The sequence below is a fragment of the Hyaena hyaena genome, unplaced genomic scaffold, assembly GCF_003009895.1.
Source record: "Hyaena hyaena isolate Hyena2069 unplaced genomic scaffold, ASM300989v1 scaffold_353, whole genome shotgun sequence".
Classification (NCBI taxonomy): Eukaryota; Metazoa; Chordata; class Mammalia; order Carnivora; family Hyaenidae; genus Hyaena; species Hyaena hyaena.
Window position 1 is genome coordinate 1,126,194 of NW_024080987.1, and position 26,487 is coordinate 1,152,680.

General features: G+C 39.1%; 1 protein-coding gene across 3 annotated transcripts in view; it reads right to left on the bottom strand.

Annotated features, from left to right (window-relative positions):
• UNC80 (unc-80 homolog, NALCN channel complex subunit) overlaps nucleotides 1-26,487 on the bottom strand; it is a 221,428-nt gene that overhangs the window by 27,532 nt on the left and 167,409 nt on the right. For all 3 annotated transcript variants that reach the window (XM_039249973.1, XM_039249971.1, XM_039249972.1), the window contains 8 exons: nucleotides 25,714-25,848; nucleotides 23,837-23,975; nucleotides 23,095-23,191; nucleotides 17,473-17,643; nucleotides 14,100-14,192; nucleotides 11,520-11,555; nucleotides 10,940-11,158; nucleotides 279-479 (listed from right to left, as the gene is read on the bottom strand). In XM_039249973.1, coding sequence (XP_039105904.1) covers nucleotides 279-479; nucleotides 10,940-11,158; nucleotides 11,520-11,555; nucleotides 14,100-14,192; nucleotides 17,473-17,643; nucleotides 23,095-23,191; nucleotides 23,837-23,975; nucleotides 25,714-25,848 — 1,091 coding nt within the window. The remainder of the gene's footprint in view (nucleotides 1-278; nucleotides 480-10,939; nucleotides 11,159-11,519; nucleotides 11,556-14,099; nucleotides 14,193-17,472; nucleotides 17,644-23,094; nucleotides 23,192-23,836; nucleotides 23,976-25,713; nucleotides 25,849-26,487) is intronic.

Sequence of the window (26,487 nt, forward strand, 5' to 3'; positions counted from 1 at the left end):
ACTCACTGAATTTCTTATGTGTATCAGATGAGAAACATGATAGCTAGGAAATGAACAGACCTTCCAAGATGAACACATATAATTTTAAAGAATATATTATTTCTTCAAAATGTAGACCTTGCTACTTATGCATTCATATACCTGGGTAGCTATGCACGTATGTCAACAGAAAGCTCTCAAGTCATTCATTCAACTCCAGGTTGTGCCACCATCTTAAAAGATGATAACCCTCAACTTTGAAGCCACAATATCAACAGCTGACCAGGAGGCCTTCTCACCTCAAAGTAGGCATCTTATGAATTTTGTTGAACATTCTATCCAGTCTCTTTAAAATGAGGATAAGGGCTGGCCTCACTGCCTCGGCTGTCCAGTCGGTTATGGGTAGCATCTCCATGATGTAGCGCCGAAGCCCTCGGCTCTCCATGGTCTGGGTGTCGTATGGTGCCAGCTTCAGAAGGGAGTGTGCAATTTCTGCCAACCTACAGGTTTTGTTTTTAAAGGATAAGTGTAGAATGCCACCATGGGGATTTTCCCATATAGCACCATGTTAATCAGCCTTCTTTCAGCACACCAACCCCCTGAACTAAAAACATCCTTCCCACTCCCTTCTCTCCCTCAGCTCTTCTTGCATGGCCAATGCTTTGATACCAACACATACATATTAACAAAGAATCATAGAATATTCCGGAGAGCAAATGTGAATAGTATCTGACACATAAACTAAAACCCAGAGAAATTAAGGATAGGCCAAACATATCTAGAGAATATGTATATATGTATATGTATATGAGGACACACACAAATACATACCTACGTGCATATATATATAAGGTACACATATACACAGATATGGGTATAAAAGAAAACAAACTTTAAATGTACAATGAAATCACTAATATCAAGGGCCCAAATAAGCATCATGGCTTCATAGTCCTTTGCTGCCTGTAGTTAAGGCCAAAGCATCTTTTTTAAAACATGTTTTATTTATTCACTTTGACAGAGACAGTGATGCAACCTTGGAGAAACAGAGGAGCGAGGGAGAGAGAATCCCTAGGAGGCTTCATGCTGTCAGTGCAGAGCCCAACATGGGGCTCGATCTCTCAAACTGTGAGATCATGATTTGAGCTGAAATCAAGAGTCAAAAACTCGACCACCTGAGGTGCCACCTGAGTACCTCCAGGTATAGCCCAGGGTTTGTCACCAGACACAGGCCCATGCTCAATGTCCTAAGTACAGGATTTCTTAAGGTGAGCTGACCAATAGGACTGACTGGGCAAATGTGTTTCTGCTAAACCCAATAGTTGATTAACTAAATACATTTCAAAACTAGATATGGACTACCAACTTGTAAATAATACAAATGTAATGATATACATGGTCTGGAAAAGCCAATTGAATTTATTTTCTAAATTAACTCATTTCTTTTGAGAGAGAGAGAGAGAGACAGAGACAGAGACAGAGGCAGAGAAGGGGAAGGCCACAGAGAAAGGCAGAGAGAGAATCCCAAGCAGGCTCTATACTGTCAGTGCAGAGCCCAATATGAGGCTAGAGCACATGAACCCTGAGACTATAACCTGAGCTGAAATCAAGTCAAATGCTTAAACAACTGAGTCACCCAGGTGCCCCTAAATTTAATTTTATATAAAGGAGAAAGCATTTTATTTATTTTAAACTGAGTATTTTATTTTATTTAACTTTAGTTTTTTAAAATTACAGCATAGATAACATACAGTGTTATATTAGTTTTTGGTGTACAATACAGTGATTCAACAATTCTATACATTACTCAGTGCTCATTATAAGTGTACTCTTAATCCCCTTCACCTATTTCACCCATTCCCTCAACTTAACCACCCCTCTGGCAACCTCTAGTTTGTTCCCTGTAGTTAAGAGTCTGTTTCTTGTTTGCTTCTTTTGTCTTTGTTCCTTTGCTTTGTTTTCTTAATTCTACATATGAGTAAAATCTTATGGAATTTGTCTTTCCCTTATTTCACTTAGCATTATACCCTTTAGATTCATCCATGTTGTTGCAAATGGCAAGATTTCATTCTTTTTTGTGACTGGGTAATAAATATTCCATTATATTCATATATGTGTGAATATACATATTTATTCCATTATGTTCATATATATGTATATATGAATATATATATATGTATATTCTTCATTATCTTTATCCATTCATTCATCTATGGATACATTAGATACTTGAGTTGCTTCCATAGCTTGGCTATTATAAGTAATGCTGCAATAAACATAGGGTGCCTTTACCTTTTTTGAATTAGCGTTTTCATTTTCTTTGAGTAAATACCCAGTAGTGGAGTTACTGGATCATGCTGTAATTCTATTTTTATTTTTATTTTTTTAATTTTTTTAGAAATAGTTTATTGTCAAATTAGTTTCCACATAACACCCAGTGCTCATCCCCACAAGTGTCCTCCTCTATGCCCCTCCCCCCTCCCCCCTGTAATTCTATTTTTAATTTTGAGGAAACTTCACACTGTTTTCCACAGTGGCTTCACCAGTTTGTATTCCCACCAACAGTGCATGGGGATTCTTTTATAAAGAAAGCATTTTCGGGGTTCCTGTCTGGCTCAGTTGGTGGAACATATGACTCTTGATCTCAGAGTTGGGGGTTTGAACCCCTAGATGAATTTAGAGATTTCTTAAGATCTTTTTTAAAAAGGAGAAAGCATTTTAAAATTGTACAGTGCTTCACTATCAAATACATTGAGTAGATGCAGAATGGGTAGAAGATGCTATTAAGAGGCAAAGCACAGGCATTCATGGTAATATCTTGCATCTACATTATGATTTGAGCCTGATTTTTTTCCAGAAAAAACAATTAAAATATATACCAGGACTCCTATCACAGTGGCTGAAATGTCCATATTCTTTAAGGTACTAGAAATTCCTTTGAAAACAAGTTTCTTTAAGTAAAGGGTAATTAAGCCACTCTCACCAATTATTTGAATCTTTGGCTCAGTCAACATATGTTTAGCCAGACATTCAAAGTATCCTATGGAAGCATAATGCCCGACAGGGAGGGTCTAGTGAACAAGGGGAATAGAGAGGCTTCATGTTGTCTAGGAGTGCGTGTGTACTTGGTACCATTGGGACGCATCCGTAATCTAAGGGTTTTCCGAACTATTATTAAAGGAGAAGAGGAGATTCCAAGTAAAGGGACATCAGAAATAAGTTTTTATACTTTCTCTTTTTTAAACTTTTTTCTTAACATTTATTTATTTTTGAGAGAGAAAGAGAGACAGAATGTGAGCAGTGGAGGGGCAGAGAGAGGAGACACAGAACACAAAGTAGGTTCCAGGCTCCCAGCTGTCAGCACAGAGCTGATGCGGGGCTCAAACTCATGAGCCATGAGATCATGACCTGAGCTGAAGTCAGATGCTTAACTGACTGAGCCAACCAGGTGCCCCTTTTCTTTTTTAAGACTTTATTTTTAAGCAATCTCTACACCCAATGTGGGGTTCAAACCCACAACCCTGAGATCAAGAGTTGCACACTCTACCAACTGAGCCAGCCAGGCACCCCAAATTTTTCTTTTTTTTAATTTTCTATTTTTTTGAAGCAAATTTACCTTGGGAAAGCCCTGAAGATATAATCCTCAATCTCATGGTTAAAAGAGATCTTTTGTTTTTTGAAAGAGATCTTAATAACCCTTGGGCAGTGGGATTCCATAAATTGGACCCCTGACTGGATCCTCTTTAAAAATACGGCCTAAAGTAGAAATGAAAGATTTCATCTCTCAGGTCCCACTCAAGATTTAATGAATAAGAATATCCAAGGCTTGGGCCCAGAAATTTGTATCTTTTTTACTTTAATTTTGAAAGTTTTCAACATATACAAAGATAGAGAGGCAAGGATATAATGAGTCCTTCAAGATTTAACAGTGATCAATTCACATCCACTCCTGTTTCATTTATATCCCCACTTACTTCCCCTCCCCCGACTCCAAAATACTTTGAAGTAAATCCCAAACTTCAAATCATTTTATCAATATAGATATTCCAGCATGTGTCTCTAAGGACTTGAAAAATATTAATCACAATACAATTATGACAGCTACCAGGTTAAAAATAATTCCTACAAGAAGGAAGCTATCCAGTTAGTTTCTAAAATTCCCACATTATTTCATGATTCTTACATAAACTTAAACAAAAAAAACAAATTGGAATTAAATAAGACCTATACATTCAATGGTTGATATTTCTCTTGAGTCTCTTTTAATTTGTAGGTTTTCCCTCTTCTGCTCTTGTTTGATGCCCTTATCATTTATTTCTTGAGGAAATCAGCTGCTTATCTTATAGTGTTTTCCACACTCTCTATTTTCCTGATATAATCTCCACGCTATCATTTAATCTATCCCACTGCTTCCATATTTAATTCCATTTGTAGTTAGACTAGGGTTAGGCTATATTAGGTTTTGATTTTCTGGAAAGCGTATTTAACAGTTGATGTGTACTTTCATCATGAGACACATGATCCCTGCTTGTCAGTCTCTGATATCAATTGCCAGTAGGGATCACTGCATAGTTTCATTAATTCATCAGAAGTAGTGCAATAGCAATGTTGTGTCACTCTTTTTCTCATGCATTAACTATAACATTTTAATAAGGAGAAATTTCTCTTTGATTACTCCAAAAAATTTCTCTTTGCCTCTTAAGGCAAATGCTTGAGAGGACTTACAGTTTAAGAGCTCTTAGGTGATTCTGACAGGCACTCTGGTTTAGGAATCACAGCCAAACCACTGTCTCTCTATCACCTGGATCGCTCTACAATAACTTCTAACTACAATCTGACCAGCGTCATGGCTGGGAAACTCACTACTGCTTAAGGCAGCTTCCTCCATATTTGGAGGTCTACACTGTGAGAAGCTCTCCTCATATTAGGTCCCCAAATTCCCCCAGTTTCTTCCTTCTAGGCTTAATCTGGAAGCCTGAATTCAATCCATCTTCCCCATGGCAACCCTTCATTATCATGAAATAGTTATTTTCTTCTCTCCAGACTGAACATTATACTTGTGGAAATTGTGTGTGAATGTGCAGGTCTTAAAGAAATCATGTTAAACAGCCTGTGTATTCTTCTGTTTATCTCTTTCACACAAATGTGCCATGCAGAAAATTCCTTACTTTTCAGGTTGTGTGTATGACAGATAAGAGCATATATCTACATGCACATATTTCTTTCTCCTTATTATTTTATAGATAACACTGAGGAATGCTCGAGAAAGGATCAAACTGTCTTTTAAGTATAAAAACAATATTTAGAACTGAATTTGAGTCATTTATGCATTACTACCTGAACTTCTCTAATCCCTGCTGATTAAAAAATGAATTTCCTGATGTGATGTATCACATTGATTGATTTTCATCTTTTTAACACCAGCGGGCTTATATCAACAAAAGAAAAGATAAAAACCATATGATCCTATTGATAGATGCAGAAAAAGCATTTGGCAAAATACAGCATCCATTCTTAATAAGGAACCTTGAGAAAGTCGGGATAGAAGGAACTTACTTAAACATCATCAAAGCCATCTATGAGAAGCCCTCAGCTAACATCATCCTCAACGGGGAAAAACTGAGAGCTTTCCCCCTGAGATCAGGAACACGACAGGGATGCCCACTCTCACCACTGTTGTTTAACATAGTGCTGGAAGTCCTAGCCTCAGCCATCAGACAACAAAAGGAAATAAAAGGCATCAGAATTGGCAAAGAAGAAGTCAAACTCTCACTTTTTATGACATGATACTCTACATAGAAAACCTGACAGACTCCACCAGAAGCCTACTAGAACTGATCCATGAATTCAGCAAAGTTGCAGGATACAAAATCAACGTACAGAAATCAGTTGCATTTTTATACACCAACAATGAAGCAACAGAAAGAGAAATCAAGAAACTGACCCCATTCACAATTACACACAAAAAAACCATAAAATACCTAGGAATAAACCTAACCAAAGATATAAGAGATCTGTATGATGAAAACTATAGAAAACTTACAAAGGAAATTGAAGAAGACACAAAGAAATGGAAAAACATTCCATGCTCATGATTTGGAAGAATAAATATAGTTAAAATGTCATTACTACCCAAAGCAATCTACACATTCAATGCAATCCCGATCAAAATTGCACTAGCATACTTCTCAAAACTAGAACAAACTATCCTCAAATTTGTATGGAATCATAAGACCCCGAATGGCCAAAGTAATATTGAAGAAGAACACCAAAATGGGAGGCATCACCATCTCAGACTTTAGCCTCTACTATAAAGCTGTCATCATTAACACAGTATGGTACTGGCACAAAAACAGACACGTGGGCCAATGGAATAGAATAGAAAACTCAGATTTGGACCCAAAAATGTACAGCCAACTAATCTTTGACAAAGCAGGAAAGAGTATCCAATGGAAAAAAGACAGCCTCTTTAACAGATGGTGCTGGGAGAACTGGACAGCAACGTGCAGAAGAATGAAACTAGATCATTTTCTCACACCATACACAAAAATAAACTCAAAATGGATAAAGGACCTGAACGTGAGACAGGAAACTATCAACACCCTAGAGGAGAAAGCAGGAAACAACCTCCTTGACCTCCACCGCAGCAACTTCTTACTTGACACATCCCCAAAAGCAAGGGAATCAAGAGCAAAAATAAACTGTTGGGACCTCATCAAGATTAAAAGCTTCTGCACAGCCAAGGAAACAACCCAGAAAATTAATAGGCAACCAACGGAATGGGAAAAGATAGTTGCAAATGACATATCAGATAAAGGGTTAATATCCAGAATCTATAAGGAACTCACCAAACTACACGCCCGAAAAACAAACAACCCAGTGAAGAAATGGGCAGAAGACATGAACAGACACTTCTCCAAAGAGGACATCCAGATGGCCAACAGACACATGAAACGATGCTCAGCATCCCTCCTCATCAGGGAAATACAAATCAAAACCACACTGAGATACCACCTCACGCCAGTCAGAGTGGCTAAAATGAGCAAATCAGAGAACTCTAGATGCTGGCGAGGATGTGGAGAAACGGGCACCCTCCTACACTGTTGGTGGGAATGTAAACTGGTACAGCCCCTCTGGAAAACAGTGTGGAGATTCCTCAAAAAATTAACAATGGAACTCCCCTATGACCCAGCAATAGCACTGCTAGGAATTAACCCAAGGGATACAGGGGCACATGTACCCCAATGTTCACAGCAGCACTCTCAACAATAGCCAAAACATGGAAAGAGCCTAAGTGTCCATCAACTGATGAATGGATCATGAAGATGGTTTATCTACACAATGGAATACTACATGGCAATGTGAAAGAATGAAATCTGGCCATGTGTAGCAACATGGATGGAACCTGAGGGTGTTATGCTGAGCAAAATAAGTCAGGCAGAGGACAGATACCATATGTTTGCACATATAGGAGGATTAGGAGGAGCTTAATGGAGGACCATGGGGGAGAAGAGGGGGAAAAATAGTGGGGGAGAGGGAGGGAGGCAAACCACGAGAGACTCTTGAATGCCGAGAACAAACTGAGGGTTGATGGGGGTTGGGAGAGGGGAAGAGGAGTGATGGGCATGGAGGAGGGCACTTGTGGGACTGAGCCCTGGGTGTTATATGGAAACCAACTTGACAGTAAACTATTAAAAAATGAATTTGCATTAAGCTTAAAACAAACATTTCCTTTAATATAGTGTTTGCTACACTATCAGATGGCTAATCTCTTAGTAAAAAAAAAATTCCTATGGCCCTTTCCCAGTGACAACACAAGAGATTTTCCCATTGAGAGGGAGAGTTGAAGAGATGTAGGCAGAGAGCGGAGGGGAGAGATGGGAGAGAGAGAGAAACATAGAGAGAGTGGGAGGGAGGAGAGAGAGAGGGAAAGAATTTGCAGATCTTATTAACTTGCTATATATACTACTGGGTTAGGCAAATGAAGCATTAAATTCCCGTAGGGCAGTAACTCTAATAGAATCCAGAGATCCTTGCATCAACCCTATCATGCAGGAGTGAAAGATTGCCTCTTGTACTGTCTCTTGGTTCTCTGACTTGAATTAAATACTTCATGTAAATATCTCCCCTATCTTTTATATCATGGCATTCCTGTTTTATCAATCCTCTCTCCTTGAATAATACTATCCATTCTTATGATGTTAAACACCACCTACGTGCTCACAGTTCTGGCTTCTACATATATCCAAATGTATACCTAATTTGTAAGAGAAAACCTAAATTATACCCTTTGATTGGTGCAGAGTCAAAGCACATGGGTCTATGCCTACTTAGCCACACAGAACATCTCTGGCCAGAGATAATGGCAAGTCCATTTTTATCAAAAGCTTGTTGTGAGAAATTGCATGAATAGAGGTCATTTAAGTCTATTTCCTGGCAGGAAAAATTTTGCCTATCCTCCAATAGGCAATGAATTAACTGTGCTTTTCAGTGACATTATCTTGGCATTAGAGAGGCTGCTCTTGCTAAAGTACATTATGATGTTATGCCAACGTTCAGTACCAACAGGCCTCCAGCCACGTGAAACTGGCACTTTATCTACTATGGAGGTTTTGTTCATCTCACAACTCTTTCCTTTTAGCAAACACCAACCAGGAGACATTTCTTATTCTTTGTATTTAAAAAAAAGCAATGTTTTATTGAACAACTAATTATTTTTATTTTATCGACACTATGATTTTATAAGCGGTCATTTCCTCCTCATTTCTTTGATAACTCAGAAACTCAAAATCAAATTTATGGTGATGAATAACATCTACTCTGATCAAATCATATAGATTTCCTATGTTAATATTATCATAAACATAATTATTTCCTTGCTATTTTTCCCCTTTGTTTTGACTCTCTAATTCGTATATTCTATCCCTCTGTTTAAGGCAACTTAAGTTGCCTCAGGTATTTTATAAAATAGCAAATACAGAAATACACACACATGATATATAGTACTTGCAACCATGCATATAGTAATTTTCTTCTTTTAATTTTAAATTTTTTGAGAGAGAGAGAGGGACAGAGACAGAGTGTGAGCAGGGGAGGGGCAGAGAGAGGGAGACACAGAATCTGAGGCAGGCTCCAGGCTCTGAGCTGTGAGCACAGAGCCTGACATAGGGCTTGAACTTGTGAACTGCAAGACCATGACCTAAGCTGAAGCTGGATGCTTAACCGACTGAGCCACCCAGGCACACCTCATTTAACCTTTAACAGGGTTTGGCCTTTAGAGAGAGCTCCAGACCTCTATAACTAATACTTCCCCTTCCTCCAACTGCTTTAAGAAGTGTAGATACAAATGATCACATTATAGGACAGTTACTAACCCATGATCATGATCTTTCTCTCTCTCTCATCCATCTTTGAGGAATCTTGTCCCTTCACTCCCACAAAATGGCAGCTGATAGTAGTGATTTCCTGATTCTGGGAATGTGATGTTGTTCTCTTCACAGAATTACTTGCTTCAGGTAGCCATGATCATTGGGAAAGGAGAAGAGATGGACTAAATGGAGCAGTGGGTTGCTATGGCAACAGGCTCTTACTACTTCAAACTTTCCTCCCCTTTTCCAGTGCAGATGCAGAAGTTCCCAGTGTGAGATAAGCTCTTCCACCTTGCTGTGCTGAACACAGAGGAAGCTCTGGAGGCCTGAGTGTGTGCCAACAACTCAGTGAATGTGAAATTAGCTTGGAGGAGAAAGAACCTGTGTTTTCTCTACACTTATGGGCTCTCACTTTCCCTCACGTAGTACTTTCTCAATTTTTCAAGGGATACTTTTAGGATAAAAGTCAACAACTATCAGGAAATTGGTGTGTTTTTCCAAACAGCAGCATTATTCCTGAATAACTAGAACCTAAATTGACTTTATAGATACCATAAACTTTTCTTTTTAAAAAATATTTTTTATGTTTTATTTTATATTTGGGAGGGGGGCAGAGAGACAGAGACAGAATCTGAAGCAGACTCCAGGCTCTGAGCTGTCAGCACAGAGCCCGACACCAAGCCGAACCACCAGCAGTGAGATCATGACCTGAGCTAAGGTCAGATGCTCAACCGACTGAGCCCCTACACTAAACTTTTCAAGTGCATATTTTATCACCCATGGAATTTTCCTTTCAAGGAATTTTTACGACCTCTTATAAACTGTTACAAATCTGAATGAAGATCTTGTGGAATCATGTTTCTTTTAAGAATCTGAAAATATAGACACAGACTTCATGATTTACACGACATGTGAGATGACATCACCAGAAGGAAGGAAATATGAGTGCACATTCTAGGGTCTCTCCCTGGCACACCAGAAGCAAAAATTTTTAAATGATGACTGGCCTCATCCAACTCAGAATTTCTACCAGGACACTTTTTGAAACTTTGGAAGGCCATCAAGCCCAATTTGTGGAAAAGGGATCTAAGCAAAGTGTGGTTCAGAGTTAAAACTGCTCACTTCCCTGCAGGGCTAATAACCAAGTCTTCAGGTAGTGTAGGAACAGGGCAAATCCTTGGGCAGAAGCAGTAGTGTGCATTTTTTTTTTTCATGCAAAATGATAGATCCCAGATTCTTGTGAAAAATTAGAATCTGGACAGTAAATGGTTCTTGGATGAAAGCTACTTTTCTAAGAATTTAGATGATGAAATTTCCCTTTTACTCTCTTTTATTGAGGAGCAAATATATGGACTATGTTTTTCTGCCTTCAAGAGCATTCTCCCCTATCTAACCTGAGGTCGTTTTTTTAATAGACTTAATATACATCTTCTGGATGGCTCTGTATGATATGCATCCAAGCCACAGGAAACAAATCATTCTGAGGACCCCAAGTTCTTATCCCAAGGAACTCCCTCTCCCAGCACCCACACCCCCAAACACACATCCCAAGTTCTGTCTACACTCAGGGGCAGAGAAAGCAAAGACAATACCTCATGTGTGACTTCACATCCAGCAACTCCAGGGCAGTAACCCGTGGCTCCCCAGCCAGGTTTTGCAAGATCTTCAGCCTTGGCCCACAGTGCTTGTAAAATTCGGTACAAATATTCAGCAAGGACTCCCGAGGTCTTCTAAACTCCTCCCGAGCAATTCGTTCATCCAGTTCCTCCCTGGGAAGCCCTTGCCCTTCCTCCAGTAAGTGAAGATTTTCCCTGGGGAATTATAAAAAGTTACCTGGGGGTCTGAAAAGGTATATGTGTGGCAACTAAGAGAGAAGGGTATCATGATGAAGCAAAACATAAGATTCCTTATATTATGTGTCATCTACATTAATGAAGCAATAAGCCAGGGCCTAGGAGAAGCTCATCTGAAGGGAAAAGAAGGTTTACCACCCTGGAAGAGATTGCCATCCCGAATGCAGTAGCTTTACCTGAGCCACTTTCTGACGATTTACCCAGAGATAGTATGCCATGCATTAATTAAATGAAATCTAATGGAACCATAACTCAGCTCAAAAGGCAATAATCACAAGATGTCAGAATTAGTATGAAATCAGGGCTTGTCTTTCTGTACCTGATAAAGTGCAGTTTGGCGCCTTGTTCCTGGTACCTGGGGATCAGAAAAACAGTCTGCTTTACTCTCAGAGCAATAGCGGGATTATGATGTGGCTTGTTAAGAACGATTTCTCATGAAAAGCCCCTAAGCTACACATCTTAAAAAAATTATTTTTTTTTTATTTTGAGAAAGAGAGGGAGCAAGTGGGGGAGGGGAAGAGGCAGAAAGAAGGAGAGAGAGAGAATCCCAAGCAGGCTCCAAGCCGTCAGCAGAGAGTCCCATGCAGGGTTCAATCTCATGAACATGTGAGATCATGACCTTATCTGGAATCAATGTGGTTGCAATAGACACTTGAATAGTACTTGGCAATGAGAAAGAATGAAATCATGCCATTTGCAGCAACATGGATGGAACTGGAAGGTATGCTGAGTGAAAACAGTCAGTGAGAGAAAGGTATCATGTTTTCACTCATATGTGGATCTTGAAAAACTTAACAGAAGACCATGGGGGAAGGGAAGGGGAAAAGGAAAGTAGTTACAGAGAGAGAGAGTCAAACCATAAGAGACTCTTAAATACAGAGAACAAACTGAGGGTTGATGGGGGTGTGGGGGAGAGGGGAAAATGGGTGATGGGCATTGAGGCAGGCACTTGTTGAGATGAGCACTGGGTGTTGTATGTAAGTAATGAACCATGGGAATCTACCCCAAAAACCAAGAGCACACCTTACACACTGTATGTTAGCCAATTTGACAATAAAGGATATAAAAAAATTATAGAAAGGAAAATAAAAACAAAAAGCACACAACAAAACAAAACCAGAGCTGGCCGATTAATCAACTGAGCCACTCAGGCACCCTGAAGCCACACATTTTGATAAGCTCACAAATGCACATATACTAATCCTAAAATATAATTTTTTTTTATCTTTCATTTGGCTACTACACATGTTGCAAGTATAGCTGCTATGAAAGCTGTCCCATTGCTATATAATTTGTAGAAAGACATTTAAATACATATGGGGCGCCTGGGTGGCTTAGTCGGTTAAGCGTCCGACTTTCGCTTGGGTCATGATCTCGCGGTTTGTGGGTTCGAGCCCCGCGTCGGGCTCTGTGCTGACTGCCAGCTCAGAGCCTGGAGCCTGTTTCAGTCTGTGACTCCCTCTCTCTCTGACCCTCCCCTGCTCACGCTGTCTCTCTCTCTCTCCTAGAAATAAATAAAAAATATTTAAAAAAAAAATAAATAAATACATATGAAGTCACAGAATATAGCCAAATGAGGGGACTTTTGAAAACCTTTGAAAGTAACATGAATCTAAGTTACAGTTTTAACACCATGTGCTCTGTTTCAAGTGATCAGAGGAAGAAATATGGGGGACTTCCTTTTAGTTCTGGAGACTTATTGGTTTATGGCTGATTAATAATAGGACTTTAGATGCTCTCTTTTTCAATGTACCTTTCATTTGGTAGTTAAATCTAGCCCCTGAAATCACTTAACAATATATTTATTTTTTTCTTAAATAAGAAATTGAGCATGAGCTAACCGTCACTCAAGTAATTTATACTTGGGCTTAGTATTTATTTTTTATTATTAAAAAGTGTTTTTTTAAACATTTATTTATTTTTGAGAGACAGAAAGAGATAAGGCACGAGCAGGGGAGGGGGAGAGAGAGAGGCTCCAGGCTCTGAGCTGTCAGCACAGAGCCCCACACAGGGCTCAAGCCCACAAACCATGAGATCTTGACCTAAAGTGAAATCAGGCACTTAACTGACTAAGGCATCCAGGTGCCCCTGTTTTATTTTTAATGTAAATGATGAACAGGGAATTAACTTTATATAAAGAATAATACGTACGTAAAACTGTGCTTCAGAGGGAGCGGAAAATTACTTAGCTTCTCCTTAAGATCTCCCTACTAACTAACTATGCCATATTGGGAGAAAAGAACTTTTTCTCTAACTGATTTGGGGTCCACCCTATCTTAAATCTTCCTTGGAGGAAGAAGCTAATTAAATTTGTGTGTGTGTGTGTGTGTGTGTGTGTGTGTGTGTGTGTTAGGGTAATTAGAGGTTAACACAGACAGAATGAAGCAGCTTAAGTATTAACTAGTGTAGCCAGTGTGTGAGTTACACCAACACAGGGAGGGAGATTAAGTCAATGACCATGAAAGTATCATTTAAGGACCTAACTCAAAATTTGGATGAAATGTATATGGAAAATCTGTCCAGATGAAAGAAAGTTGACCCTGTATAACTGCCCCGGGAATGAGAAACCACCGCCTGATTATTATTGTTTCATTTGGCTTTTTCTTGGAGGCAAATGAAACAAGACCAGAATAGTTCAAAGACCACCCAGGAGGCAGAGAACATCTTTCACGTTCATGCAAACAAACCGCCACAAATGCCAGTTTATGAAGGTGGCTTGGATTTCTCTTCGATGCTTTCAAAAGAAGCCTTGTAACTCTAAACTCTCACCTTCTTTTCTTTTCCTTGGAGAGTTTCACACTCAATATTGACTATTTTCAAGATTCCTTTCATTCCCAACAGTTGAGACTCAAGTTGTATGAAACGGAGGGACCATAGAGGAATAAAGCGAATGAATTACCTGGTGTTCACCCCAGACGACATGGTGTGATTGGCTGTGGTGGTTCCTTTATGGCCTTGGTCACACCTGCTCATCTGTGGGGCTGTCATGGGCCTGCAACAGGGACAGTAATGGCCACACCAAAACAACAGCAGGAGAAATAGATACATTTACAAGGTCCTCAAGTTATGGAAACACACTTAAGTTTTAAATGACTTGTAGAGTCTTCAAAAGAGGTTGTCTAGTTGGGCTTTTCTGTCACACTCTTGCTGTTTCTGTTTTGAGAGACACTTCAAAGGGAATGTTGGTTCCCAGGAGTCTATTAGCATACCATGATTTAAGTTCTTCTATTTCTTGGTTTTGAGTAATAAACTACGACACTTCAAACCAGATATTTATAAGCTCAGACTTCTAAGTCTGTAGGATTCAGGGAGTTAAGAGCTCATTTTTCAATTTTACAGGTACCAGGAAGCTAACCATTATAGTCAATAAGTAAAAGGTAAAGGTGTACACACACCATTTTGGCTGCCCATGTTGTAATCAATATTACTGCCTCATTTTATCTGAAAAACCATCAAAGAATGAAAGAATCCTTCTAGTCAAAATTAAACCTAAGACTACCCAGAAGAGTGAGTATATTAGTATCTGTTATAAGTTAGTAATTTAGACATTCAGAAATAGATTTGAATCATCTCATTTTATATCCTCAGTGTTTACTTTAAATACTAGGTAATCTTTGCCCCTGTATTAGCATCTGAGACATGGAAAGGATGATACAGCTTTTCAAAGCTTGAATGAACTCTTTAAGGCTTGCTTTTATGATGCTCATTTTCTGTATGCTGGGTGTGGCTGGAAAGTAAGCTTTTAACAATCACAATAGACCATCTCTTCCTGTGCCATTGTTGTGATAGGCAGAATGTAAAGACAGACACCTGTACTCCTCTGGGGGTTACCTCAGTGATTACCATATGTTACAGTGCAAAAGGGCAATTATCTGGGTGGGCCTCATCATATGGCACCAGCTCTTAATAAGCAGAGTTTTCCCTTTGGAGGAGCAGATAGATTTGAAGGATGAGAAGAGCTCAGGGCACCATTGCTGGCTGGAAGATAGAAGGAGCCATGTGAGCAGGCAGGCAGGTACCTTCTGAGTGGCCCCTGGCTGACAAAAAGGGAAGAGAACCTCAGACCTAAAACTGCATGGGGCTGGATTCTCCCAAAAACCTAAACAAACTTAGACGTTCCCCTAGAATTTTCCCCCAGAACTTTCCGGTAAGAGCCCAGCGTGACTGCCATCTTGATTTGGGCCTTGTGAGACCCTGAGCAGAGAATCCAGCTGAGCCTGCCCAGACTTCTGGCCTACGGAAATAGGAGATAATAAATGTTTTGTTCTATGCCTCTAAATTTGTGGTAATGTATTAGATAATGCTAAAAAATTAACATCAATATAGTTATAATACACTTATTTGTGTGTTACAACCTTTATAACTATTATTTTTCATGAGTAAAGAAATTAGGAATGTGGAAGTGAAATGGGGTTCTTCTTATCTTCTTTTTGTATAAAGAGCAAAGTCAATTTTATTGTGAATAATTGCAGCTGACCAAGGAGGCTAGTTCCCCCTTCACCAAAAGAATATAAAATACATTGGAATATTTAGAACCACAGAATTTTATTTTATTTTATTATTTTTTTATTTTTTGAAGTTTACTTATTTGTTTTGAAAGAGAGGAAGAGAGAGAGAGAGACAGAGAGAGAGAGAGAGAAGAAAGAAAATTCCAAGCAGGCGCTGCTGACAGCACAGAACCTGACATGGGGCTCAATACCACAAATTATGAGATCATGACCTGATCTGAAATCAAGAGTCAGAAGCTCAAATGACTGAGCCACCCAAGGGTCCCTGGAGCCACAGAATTTTAAATGTCAACGCTTCATCCATAACTCTTGGTGGGATTTTGGGTAAGTCAATTTTGGATAAGTTAATTGATCTATTAACTTCTCTCCTAGAAAAGAGGGAAGCACAAATATAGCAAAATGAGAAATAACAAAAGTGGCACTGATTACTCCTCTCTCCTCTAACGGCAGGAAGGGGCTGGTGATGTAACCAGAGAGGCTGGAAGGAAGAATGTGAGTCTGATATATCTCCCTGGGATGTTCTTCCTCCTAGGACTCTCATGAAACGATCATCAAAGCACTGGGACTGTGTTCCATTGGAAGAGGCAGTTTGGCATGGAGCCTTGTTCCACTGCATCCCAGCTTGTGAGCCAGATGCACAGAGGCTCTTCAGCACTGGCAGTCTACCAAAGCTTTTGGGCTACATTCTGCTTGCCTAGGTTGGCAACGCAGCTCATGATTAGAAACTATACATATATTGACTTAGTGAATCACAATCTCCCTCCTCTCCTACTTGCTGGTGCATGTTAGAGAAGTCCTTCCTGGATTGAGGGATTTCAGCTAGACTTCTCATCAACAAGGCAAGATGGGTCTGAGAAAGTTGGTGCCTTTTGGTGGAAGTAAATCACGAACAGAATTTAGGCTAAGGATGTGGTCAAATGGGATAGAAGAGCAAAGACATCAACTCAGGAAGAAGGCTTCCCCACCTCCACTCCAGGGAACAATATCTCCTTCTAGCTAATTTTATGTGGGAATAGACAAAGAAAGTCAGTGATCTGAAGAACTTCCTGTCTCCATTTTGCCTCGCTCTCCTCACTCTGTCTGCCCCCATGCCTTCCATCCCCATCCAGCCTCTCAATGCCTTCTGCTTCTGCACCCAAAACCCAAGTGATAGCACTAACTTCTTTGTCCTTTACTTAGGGCTGAACTCTGGTGTCAATGTACCTTTCCATTCCCAAATCTCTCAGCCTATTATTCCAGCACCACTGAGCCTTGCTTCACAGAGAACCTGTTAATTCCAGCATTAGAATAAAATTCTGTCATTAATGTTTGTTTATATAGTTTCAAAACGACAGCACAAAAACCACAGCTCTTTACAAACAGCAAAATAATAAAAGAAGGCTTAGTTGGAATTGCAGACATTTCATGTCACATAAAATAACATAAAAGCTAATAAAAATACATATCGCATTTTCATCTTCACTATATTGGTCCTTTTTTCAAAAAGATTTCTTTGCCACTGGGTTAAAACTGCCACAGAAACTCAGCAAGCTCCATGCAAATGTGTTCATGGTATTATTATTATTACTATTCAGAGTACTGAGCACTATTTATTCAAACAACTTAGGGAATGTTTGCAGTTTTAAGCCACACAGGGCTGAAATTAGGCAAGTGTCTATCAGTAAAGAGAGGGCTCTTAGAGATTTTTAGTTACCGCATTTTTTCGTCATCTTTTTGGTAGATATATACATTGTGAGGCCATGAACAATTTTGTGACGGGATTACCTGGTGAGGACCTCCACACTGTACAACAGGGCCTGCAGGGATGTCGCGAGCGCAGCGGTGGCAGCGATCTCTTCTCGGGCAGCAGGCACTGTCTCCACTTGTGACGTCTGCCTCTTTAGCTTTTGTAGGTAACACGGGACTAGAGCTTCCAAGACCATCAGCATCTGAAGACTTTAATCAACAGAAAGGAAACCAAGTCACATTTTACATTCTACTGTTGTTGACTGTGTCGTATTTAGGAGCGTGGAGGAATGAAGAGCCTCGAGAGTGATGACTGATTCTAGGCACCCTTCCTACGCCACCCAAGTCAAGCATAAGCAAAGCTAATGGAAATATTGACCAACATCAACTAATTAATTAATTAATTGAGCATCCAGTTAAAGGTGATGAAAGTCGGCTTGCCTTTATCAAGGGAGGGTAAAATTAGCATATACACAACTGGTTGAAAGAACAGTAGAATGTTAACAGGTGGAGCTATGTACTCTTTTTAGGGAAACAGGCATCACAATGATCAATAAAGCTTCCACTCAGGGATTTGCTGAGAGTGGTTTTTACCTGAAACAAATTTTACACAAGATAAAGCCTTTCCCTGGGAGGCTGGCTTCTTAAAGTTTAAGCAGTTTTCGAGAAAGAATCTGTGGAAACAGCCACTGTAATGCAGGTCTGAAAATAGCTGCTTACTAGAGTGAATAATAAAACATCTCAAATGTATTTTGCTAATAAGAAACACATGTTAGGGGCACCTGGGTGGCTCAGTCGGTTGAGCGCCCAACTTCAGCTCAGGTCATGATCTCACTGTTTGTGAGTTCGAGCCCCACTTCAGGCTCACTGCTGTCAGCCTGTCAGTGTAGAGGCTGCTTCAGATCCTCTGTACCCCTCTCTCTGCCCCTCTCCCAGTTGGGCTCTCCCCAACCCCCCCCCCACACACACAAAAAGAAACACATGTTAAATATAAGTGCATAGAAACACTGAAGGTAAAAGTAAGAACAAACACCAAGCAAACTTATTATAAAGCTGTAATAACTAAGATGGTGTAATAGTGGTGCAAGTGATGATAGAAGCAGAAAAATGTTCACCTTTAGTACAGAAGGCTGACCTATAACTACATAGTTCTGGTAACAATCAAATACATAGTGGTTGCTGCATTCTTAAAGAGTTTAATGACTGCCTGTGTACTTCATCAGTAGTTAATATTGAGCTAAGTGGTAAGCACCAGAGAAATCTTGCAAAAGTAGTTTTATGAGAAGTTCAAAGAAGACCTTTATGATCTAATACTCCCTGCACATCCCTTCTGCCCTGAGCACTAAGCATATAACAACCAGCTTTATACAGCAAAAAATATACTGCTTCCTGCCCACAGGTCCTGTCCCTGTGCTACTTAAATAAACTTACTAATTTCCACCATACAATGTCTCAAGAATTCTTTCTTGGAAAAAAAGTAATTTTTTTTTGTTGGCCATTGCATTCCATGACCCCACAACACAAGGAAAGACAAACAGACACATGGACCAGAATAATTAATCTGAAACAAATCCACAGATATTTGATTTATAACAAGGATGAAATTGCAATGCAATGTGAAATGCTAGTCTTTTCCATAAATGGTGCTTGATCTATTGTCTACTAGTATTTACAAGGAAAAAAAATTCTTGACCCTCACTTTACACCATACCAAAAATTAATTTCAGATGGATTAGCAATCTGAATATGCAGGTAAAACAAATAAGGCATCTGGCAGATAATATAAGGGACATATTAATAATCTTGAGTTAGCCATGTTTTCTTAAGAGGATACAGAAAGCACTAAGCAATAAGGAAAAGAGTGGTACATTGGACAACATTAAAATGAAGAACTCTGTTCATTGAAAGATAATATTAAGTAAAATTATAAGTCACAGAGTAAGAGATGTTATTTGAAATACACATAACCAGGGGCGCCTGGGTGGCTTAGTCGGTTAAGCGTCCGACTTTCGCTTAGGTCATGATCTCGCGGTTCATGGGTTTGAGCCCCGCGTCGGGCTCTGTGCTGACTACCAGCTCAAAGCCTGGAGCCTGTTTCAGAGTCTGTGACTCCTTCTCTCTCTGACCCTTCCCTGCTCATGCTGTCTCTCCCTCTCTCCTAGAAATAAATTAAAAAAAAAAAAAAAGAAAAAGAAATACACATAACCAGTGTAACGCTGGGGTAGGCATGTAAGAGGTCAAGAGAGTCCACATACGCAGCTGTTTCTAACCCCAAGTTCAATGATGTTATGCTGCCGTCTTGTACTCAGCAACCACTACATATTGGCAAACTAACAATGCTATGTATCAGGGACTCTCTTCCCCCAAAGAACTAGTTGTTAAAAGTTTACCAGCACATCAGTCCATATAAGCTAAAAAAGTACTTACATCAGACTCTTCAGACAAATTCTACATATCAAATTAAAAAATACTGATAGTCTCATTTAAAAATGGGTAGAAGACTTCAAGAGGCTCTTTGCAAAAGTAGATATCTAAATTCCAATAAACATTTGGAAAACTTCCAAACCTTTCAATTTGCAAGAGGGAAAGGAAATTAAAACCACAATGAGATCTCACTAAAAACCAATAAAATAGCTGAAATAAAGACTGAGTATCAAGTGCTAATGAGCCAGTAGAGTACTGGAATACTTCTATACCACTGGTGGGAAAGGAAATTGATATAACCACTTTGGAAAACTGGTAGTATCTTCTAAAGCAAAACATACACACATTTCATGACCTAGGATAGCATTTCTACCTCCAGAAATACAGACATGTGTGCTCAAAAAGATATATGCAAAAATGTTTGCTGAAGCATTATTTGTAATAGCTTCAAATTAGATATAACCCAAATGTTGGTCAACAAGAAATTAATTGTGGCGTAGACATTAAATCAAATATTACAGATGAATGAAGAACAAACTATGGTTACACACAAGGATCAAATATGGTTCCAGTATCTCACATGAGATATCAGTGAATCTCATGAAATAATATTGAATAACAAAAGTCAGGCATTAAAAAGTACTTCTCATGTTTCATTTGAATAGAGTTCAGAAATAGGCAAAGATAATTTGTGGTATAGGATAGTGTTTCCTCTCTCCGAATTTTCTATTTGAGTGGATGTTACATAGATGGGTTAAGTTTATGAACATTTGTAAAACTAAAAAAATTATGATTAATTTTTTTTGTATAAACGTCATATTTAAATAAAATACATTTACTTAAAAATTTTAAGTACAGGGGCACCTGGGTACCTCAGTAGGTTAAGCATCCGACTTTGGTTTAGGTCATGATCATGCAGTTTGTGAGTTTGAGTCCCGTGTACGGCTCTGTCTGACAGCTCAGAGCCTGGAGCCTGCTTCGGATTCTGTGTCTCCCCCTTTCTCTACCCCTCCCCCATTCACGCTGTCTCTGTCTTTGTCTCTCTCTTTCTCTCAAAAATAAATAAATATTAAAAAAATTTAAGTACAACAGGGACTTAGTGTTATAAATGTTGAAATGTTGTAAGAATTATGTTTATTCCCGGAGAGATATTCCAGGGAACAGATGCTTAAGATTCTGATTCAACCAGAAATGCAGACACCCCTCTGGCTTAAACAGAACAGAACAGAGAATAGGGAGGATAATTCTTTTTTTAATTTTAATTTAACTTAACAGTATTGGAATTTGGCCTATAACTCACAAGGACAGGAGATTCATGAACACAAATTCCTTTTGATTTCAGTGTGTTTGGACTTTAACTTGAGAGAGGATTTCATGTCTCACAGGAAATTTGATAATGGGAAAATTGGGGAATTTTGTGTCATTGGCATTTTATTTTATTTTATTTCATCCCATTTCATTTACACTTTAGTTTTGTTTTTTTCAATTTTTTTCAATTAAAAATTTTTTTTTTAATTTTACAGAGAGAGAGGGAGAGAGAGCACAAGTAGGGGAGAGGGAGAAAAAGAGAATCTTTTTTTAAAATGTTATTTATTTAGGGGCACCTGGGTGGCTCAGTTGGTTCAATAACTGACTTTGTCTCAGGTCATGATCTCATGGTTCACGAGTCTGAGGCCTGCATTTGGCCCCACACTGTCAACATGGAGTCTGCTTGGAGAGTCTGCATGGAGTCTCTCTCCCTCTCTCTCTGCCTCTCCCCTACTTGCATATTTCCTCTCTCTCTCTGAAAATAAATAATATTCATTTATTTATTTTTGAGTGATTTATTTATTTATTTTGAGGGAGAGAGAGAAAGAGCATGAGCAGGGGAGGGGCAGAGAGAGTGTAAGAGAGAGAATTCCAAGCAGGTTCTGTGCTGCCAGTGCAGAGCCTGACATGGTGCTCTATCCCACAAACTCTGAGTCAAGACCTGAGCCAAAATCAAGAGTCAGCCGCTAAACTGAATGAGCCACCCAGGTCCTGGGAGAGAGAGAGTCTTAAGCAGGCTCCACACTCACCACAGAGCCTGATGTGGGGCTTGATCCCACAACCCTGGGATTATGATGTGAGCCGAAATCAGGAGGTGGAAGTTCAAGTGACTGAGCCAGACAGGCGCCTGTGGCATTTTAATATTAGAGAATCTTTTTGCATTTTATTACTGCAGTGCCTTGATGTCGTCACTTCATCTTACTGCAGATCCTGATATACCCTATTAACAAAGTGCTCAGACACACATGGAATGGAAATTAGAATAGAGAGTGTTTTTACAATACCGTGGACTTGGAGTTAACGTAGGGTTTCAATCCTAATATCAATATCATAGGGGAGGAGGGGAGGAGGGCCGGAGGTTTGAGTAAGCCAGCATCAGGGAACATTTAAAGGAATGTAACTCTATTATTTTTAAGGATCTGTATACTACATAACAGGGGCTATCCATGATTCAGTTGAATTACTGTCTCTGCCTTTAAAAGACCTATTTTAATAACGAGATGAGAATGCTTTTCATTTCATATATCAGTACATAAACCAGATCAGAGCCAACTTCCAGGCATTGGGACGATGCTTTCCAGGTAAATCCTTTGGATTCTTTACACTCGGCAAAATGACAAGCAAGACTTACATTCTTGTTCTTTGTGTGACAGGAGTTCTCACTGCTCCTTGAAAAGCAATAGTTTAAATGTTTGCTCCGGCATTTTGTTTACTATTTATATATATCACATATCAGGACAATATTTTCTTCACAAGACTAAACATCTTAGCTGCTGCACAAATTCCAAGTTTTACGCAATTTTTTAATGTGTTTTATTTATTTCTGAGAGAGAGACAGCATGAGCAGGGGAGGGTCAGAGAGAGAAGGAGATATAGAATCTGAAGCAGGCTCCAGGGTCTGAGCTGGCTGTCAGCACAGAGCCTGACGCGGGGCTCGAACCCACAAACTGTTAGATCATGACCTGAGCCGAAGTCGGACGCTCAACCAACTGAGCCACCCAGATGCCCCTAGGCAATTTTAAATTAATGAAGATTTACTATATTTCCAAAGCCTGTGCAATGATAAGTTTCCTAAATTTATTTTCTGAGAACATTTATTACAGAATAATACATGATGATATGAGCAAACGTAACCTTTGTATCCATTCAACTTTATTTCCTTCTCCATGTTTACTTATCACAAGGCATAGAACGAAGGGCTGCAATTACCTTCTGAATGATTCAGGAGCATATGCCACCACGGTAACACACAGCTTAATGGCTTCACTTATAGAGAATGTTAGGTCTTCATTTCCATAGCAGAAATCTGAGGGGACAGAAGGCCAAGGCACAAAATCAGAGTGCATTCTGCCAGAGGTAAAGAAGAGATTACCACTTATATTTTATGGCCATTTCTTTGTCAGACTTTATTCCTAAACCATGAACATTATTCATTCCTTCATCTAAGGGGCCTGAAAATTCTGTTTCCTACTTTTGAATAATCAGATGATAAATAACAGTGCTTTTTGTGGAGTAGTTTTCTAAAAAGAAAAAAATCTTACCTACTAGAAGGTATCAAGGGCATGTAGATGTGTAAGGCGAGAAATGAGACTTGCTCTTTGATTTACCTCTAGTTCTACACAGTCCTTGATAATAAAAGACCATTTTAGTCAGTTACTCACCTAGAATGGCCAGGGAAAACCTAATTTCCTCAAAACAGCAGAACTATAGCAGGGCAGTATGAAATATTAGTTTAATACAATTTTCATGGTAGAGAATTCCTTACTCTTTAGGATTTTCCAGAAATTTAGGAAAAACGGGGGAGAAGAAATGTACTCATTCAACTTACATCACTTTTCCATTTACTTTATTTACTTTTGCTGCTTTGATTTAGGTTAAAACATTCAACGTAGAATTATTTTTTAAAAAATTACAAAGACACAGAGACAATTAGGGAAAATTCTGTTTTTACCTAATGACTTAAGAGGCTTCTCAGCTTTGACCAGCTCTAAGATGTCTAATATGTCAGTGGTCTCTCCCTCCAGGGACTGTAGCAAGTCAAACAGGCACTGAGCCGACACACCTTTGCTGGGCCCATTGTTGGCAGCATCCTGTGAAAAAAAAGGCAATTTTAGTTTATCGATTCCCACCTCAGCACTAACGTGGTTTGATCAGGAATTCAAATTCCAGTAACATTACCACTGATAACAAGTACACTGATCTGGTATTCAGCTCACACAGTCCTGCCTCCAGAAATGCTGCCATAGGGCTTTGCAGTAGAACCTCTAACTTTCAAGGATTCTATTAAATGTTAATCTGGCACAAAAGAGATATTTGTAGAAACTCTTAAAAATACAGCAGTATGTTGGGGCGCCTGGGTGGCTTAGTCGGTTAAGCGTCCAACTTTCGCTTAGGTCATGATCTCGCTGTTCGTGGGTTAGAGCCCCGCGTCAGGCTCTGTGCTGACTGCCAGCTCAGAGCCTGGAGCCTATTTTGGAGTCTGTATCTCCCTCTGTCTCTGACCCTCCCCTGCTCACACTGTCTCTCTCTCTCCTAGAAATAAATAAAAAATATTAAAAAAAAAAATACAGCAGTATGTAAACTTCCAGAACCATTCATGTGAATGTTTTCTCTGTTCTGTGATGGAAGGATTCAGCATTTCCAAAGGAATTTTCCATAACATATTAGTTGAATACTTCAAATACGTTTGGGGAACCAGATGCTAATTTTCACAATTCTGGGCATTTTACAGGTCTTGTTTGATAATATAATTCCAAAGTGGAGGTACCTCCCGTCTCAAATCTATTTAAAATGGTTTTGATTCATCCATTAAAACAACAAATCCCTATTAAATTCTTATTATGGGCCATGCACAATTCTATATACCAAGGTTATAAAAAAACAAAACCAAAAAAGACATACAAACAAAACAACTAAAACAAACCAAAAGCAAACAGAAAAACAGATGAAGATCCTGCTTTAATGGAACTTAAATTCTATTTTGGGGTATGGTAGACAAATGTATTAGTGAAACAAATACATGTATGATATGCGATACGGTATAAGTGTTCTGAAGAAGAAGAAAAATAAAGCAGGGTAAGTACTAGACAGTGATAGGAATGAGAATCAGGAACTCTTTTTTTTTTTTGCCACTTAACTGTTTTCTATCTTTTTATTAATTAAGTATAAAACTGGAGCGCTGGTCTATTTATATCCTACAGGCTGAGGTGAGGGTTGAAGAAAAATGAAGAAAAATAATTTGTGATGTTCCTATCACATTGGTTGAAGAAAGAGAGCTGAGACACTGATTATACAAATGGACATAAAAATGAACAGCCCATATATAAAAATAGAATGCTGATCAAGAACCTGCAGTAACCTACCCAGGAAACCAACCCATTGTCCACAGTAATTAGCCCAGGAAGCCAGCCTGCTACAAGTCTGGTAGAAAGTGAGCCTACTAGCTCTAGTGGAAACCAAAAAATAACCCCCTTAACCATTGGCCCCCAAATGGCCAGGACTTGATTAAAATTGACAGCTTCTCTCATCTTTGTCCCTGCTTCCAACTAGACCAATCAGAGAAAGCCAAACATGTACCCCTAACCCATTACTAACCCCTTCTAGTTAGCTTGTTTACAGCTCCCCTACACCCATGGCCGCCAGTCAGGGCTCATCTGAAGTCTTCTCTTTTCTTCACCATAAAATCTCTTACTCCTCTGTCTGCCTTTTAGTCTTTGCCAAGACACAAGTGATAGTGTCTAACTCCCTTGCTGTAGCGAATTCTGAATAAAGAGACTTTGCTCTTTTTCATTTGGTTGGTCTACATTTATTTCCACAGAGCTTACTTACAGGGAACTCCAGGAGAGGGGCCACACTAGCAAACAGTTGGAGCACAAATGGCTTCCGGTGTAGAATATAGAACTGGTGGCAGGCAAATTCGATGGCTTGACGCAACTGGGGATTGCTTTCATAATCAGAGTATACCTGTGGGGAAAATGGCACATATTCAGAAAATGCTTTAACAGCATATCAGAGTTGTGTTTGCTTTTAAAACTCATAGCCATGGGATGCATCGAGGAAAATGGCTAATTTAATAAACTGGTTGATGGGAGTAAAACAGTATACTCTCCCTTGAGAGAAATTTGGTAATATGCATGAATATAGTTTTTCCAAGGGAGTTTGTGACTAGGAATTTATTTCAAGAAGGGAACTAGAAAAGTGTACAAAGATGGATATTCAAGAATTCTTGTTGCAAATTTGCTTATAATAGTGGTAAATTGGAAACCACTTAAATTATTCATAAATTGGGATAGATTAAGTAGATTATGGTGCATGCATGTAACAGAATGCTATGCAGTTGTTTAGAAAGATGCTATAGCACTAAATGTAGCTATGTAAAAAATGCCCATGATATTTCTAGTGTTATGTGAGAAAAGTAGATAACAAACTTGAATATACGGTATGATCCATCTTTTGTTTAAAAAAAAAAAGTAGGATGGAATGCCAAGATTTTCAAATAGTATAAACAATGTTATCTAGAAAGGAGGATTAAAAGTGATCTTTATTTTCCTCTTTAAACTTTATTTTCTGAATGTTATAATGAGCATTGTTTTTGGTAATCAG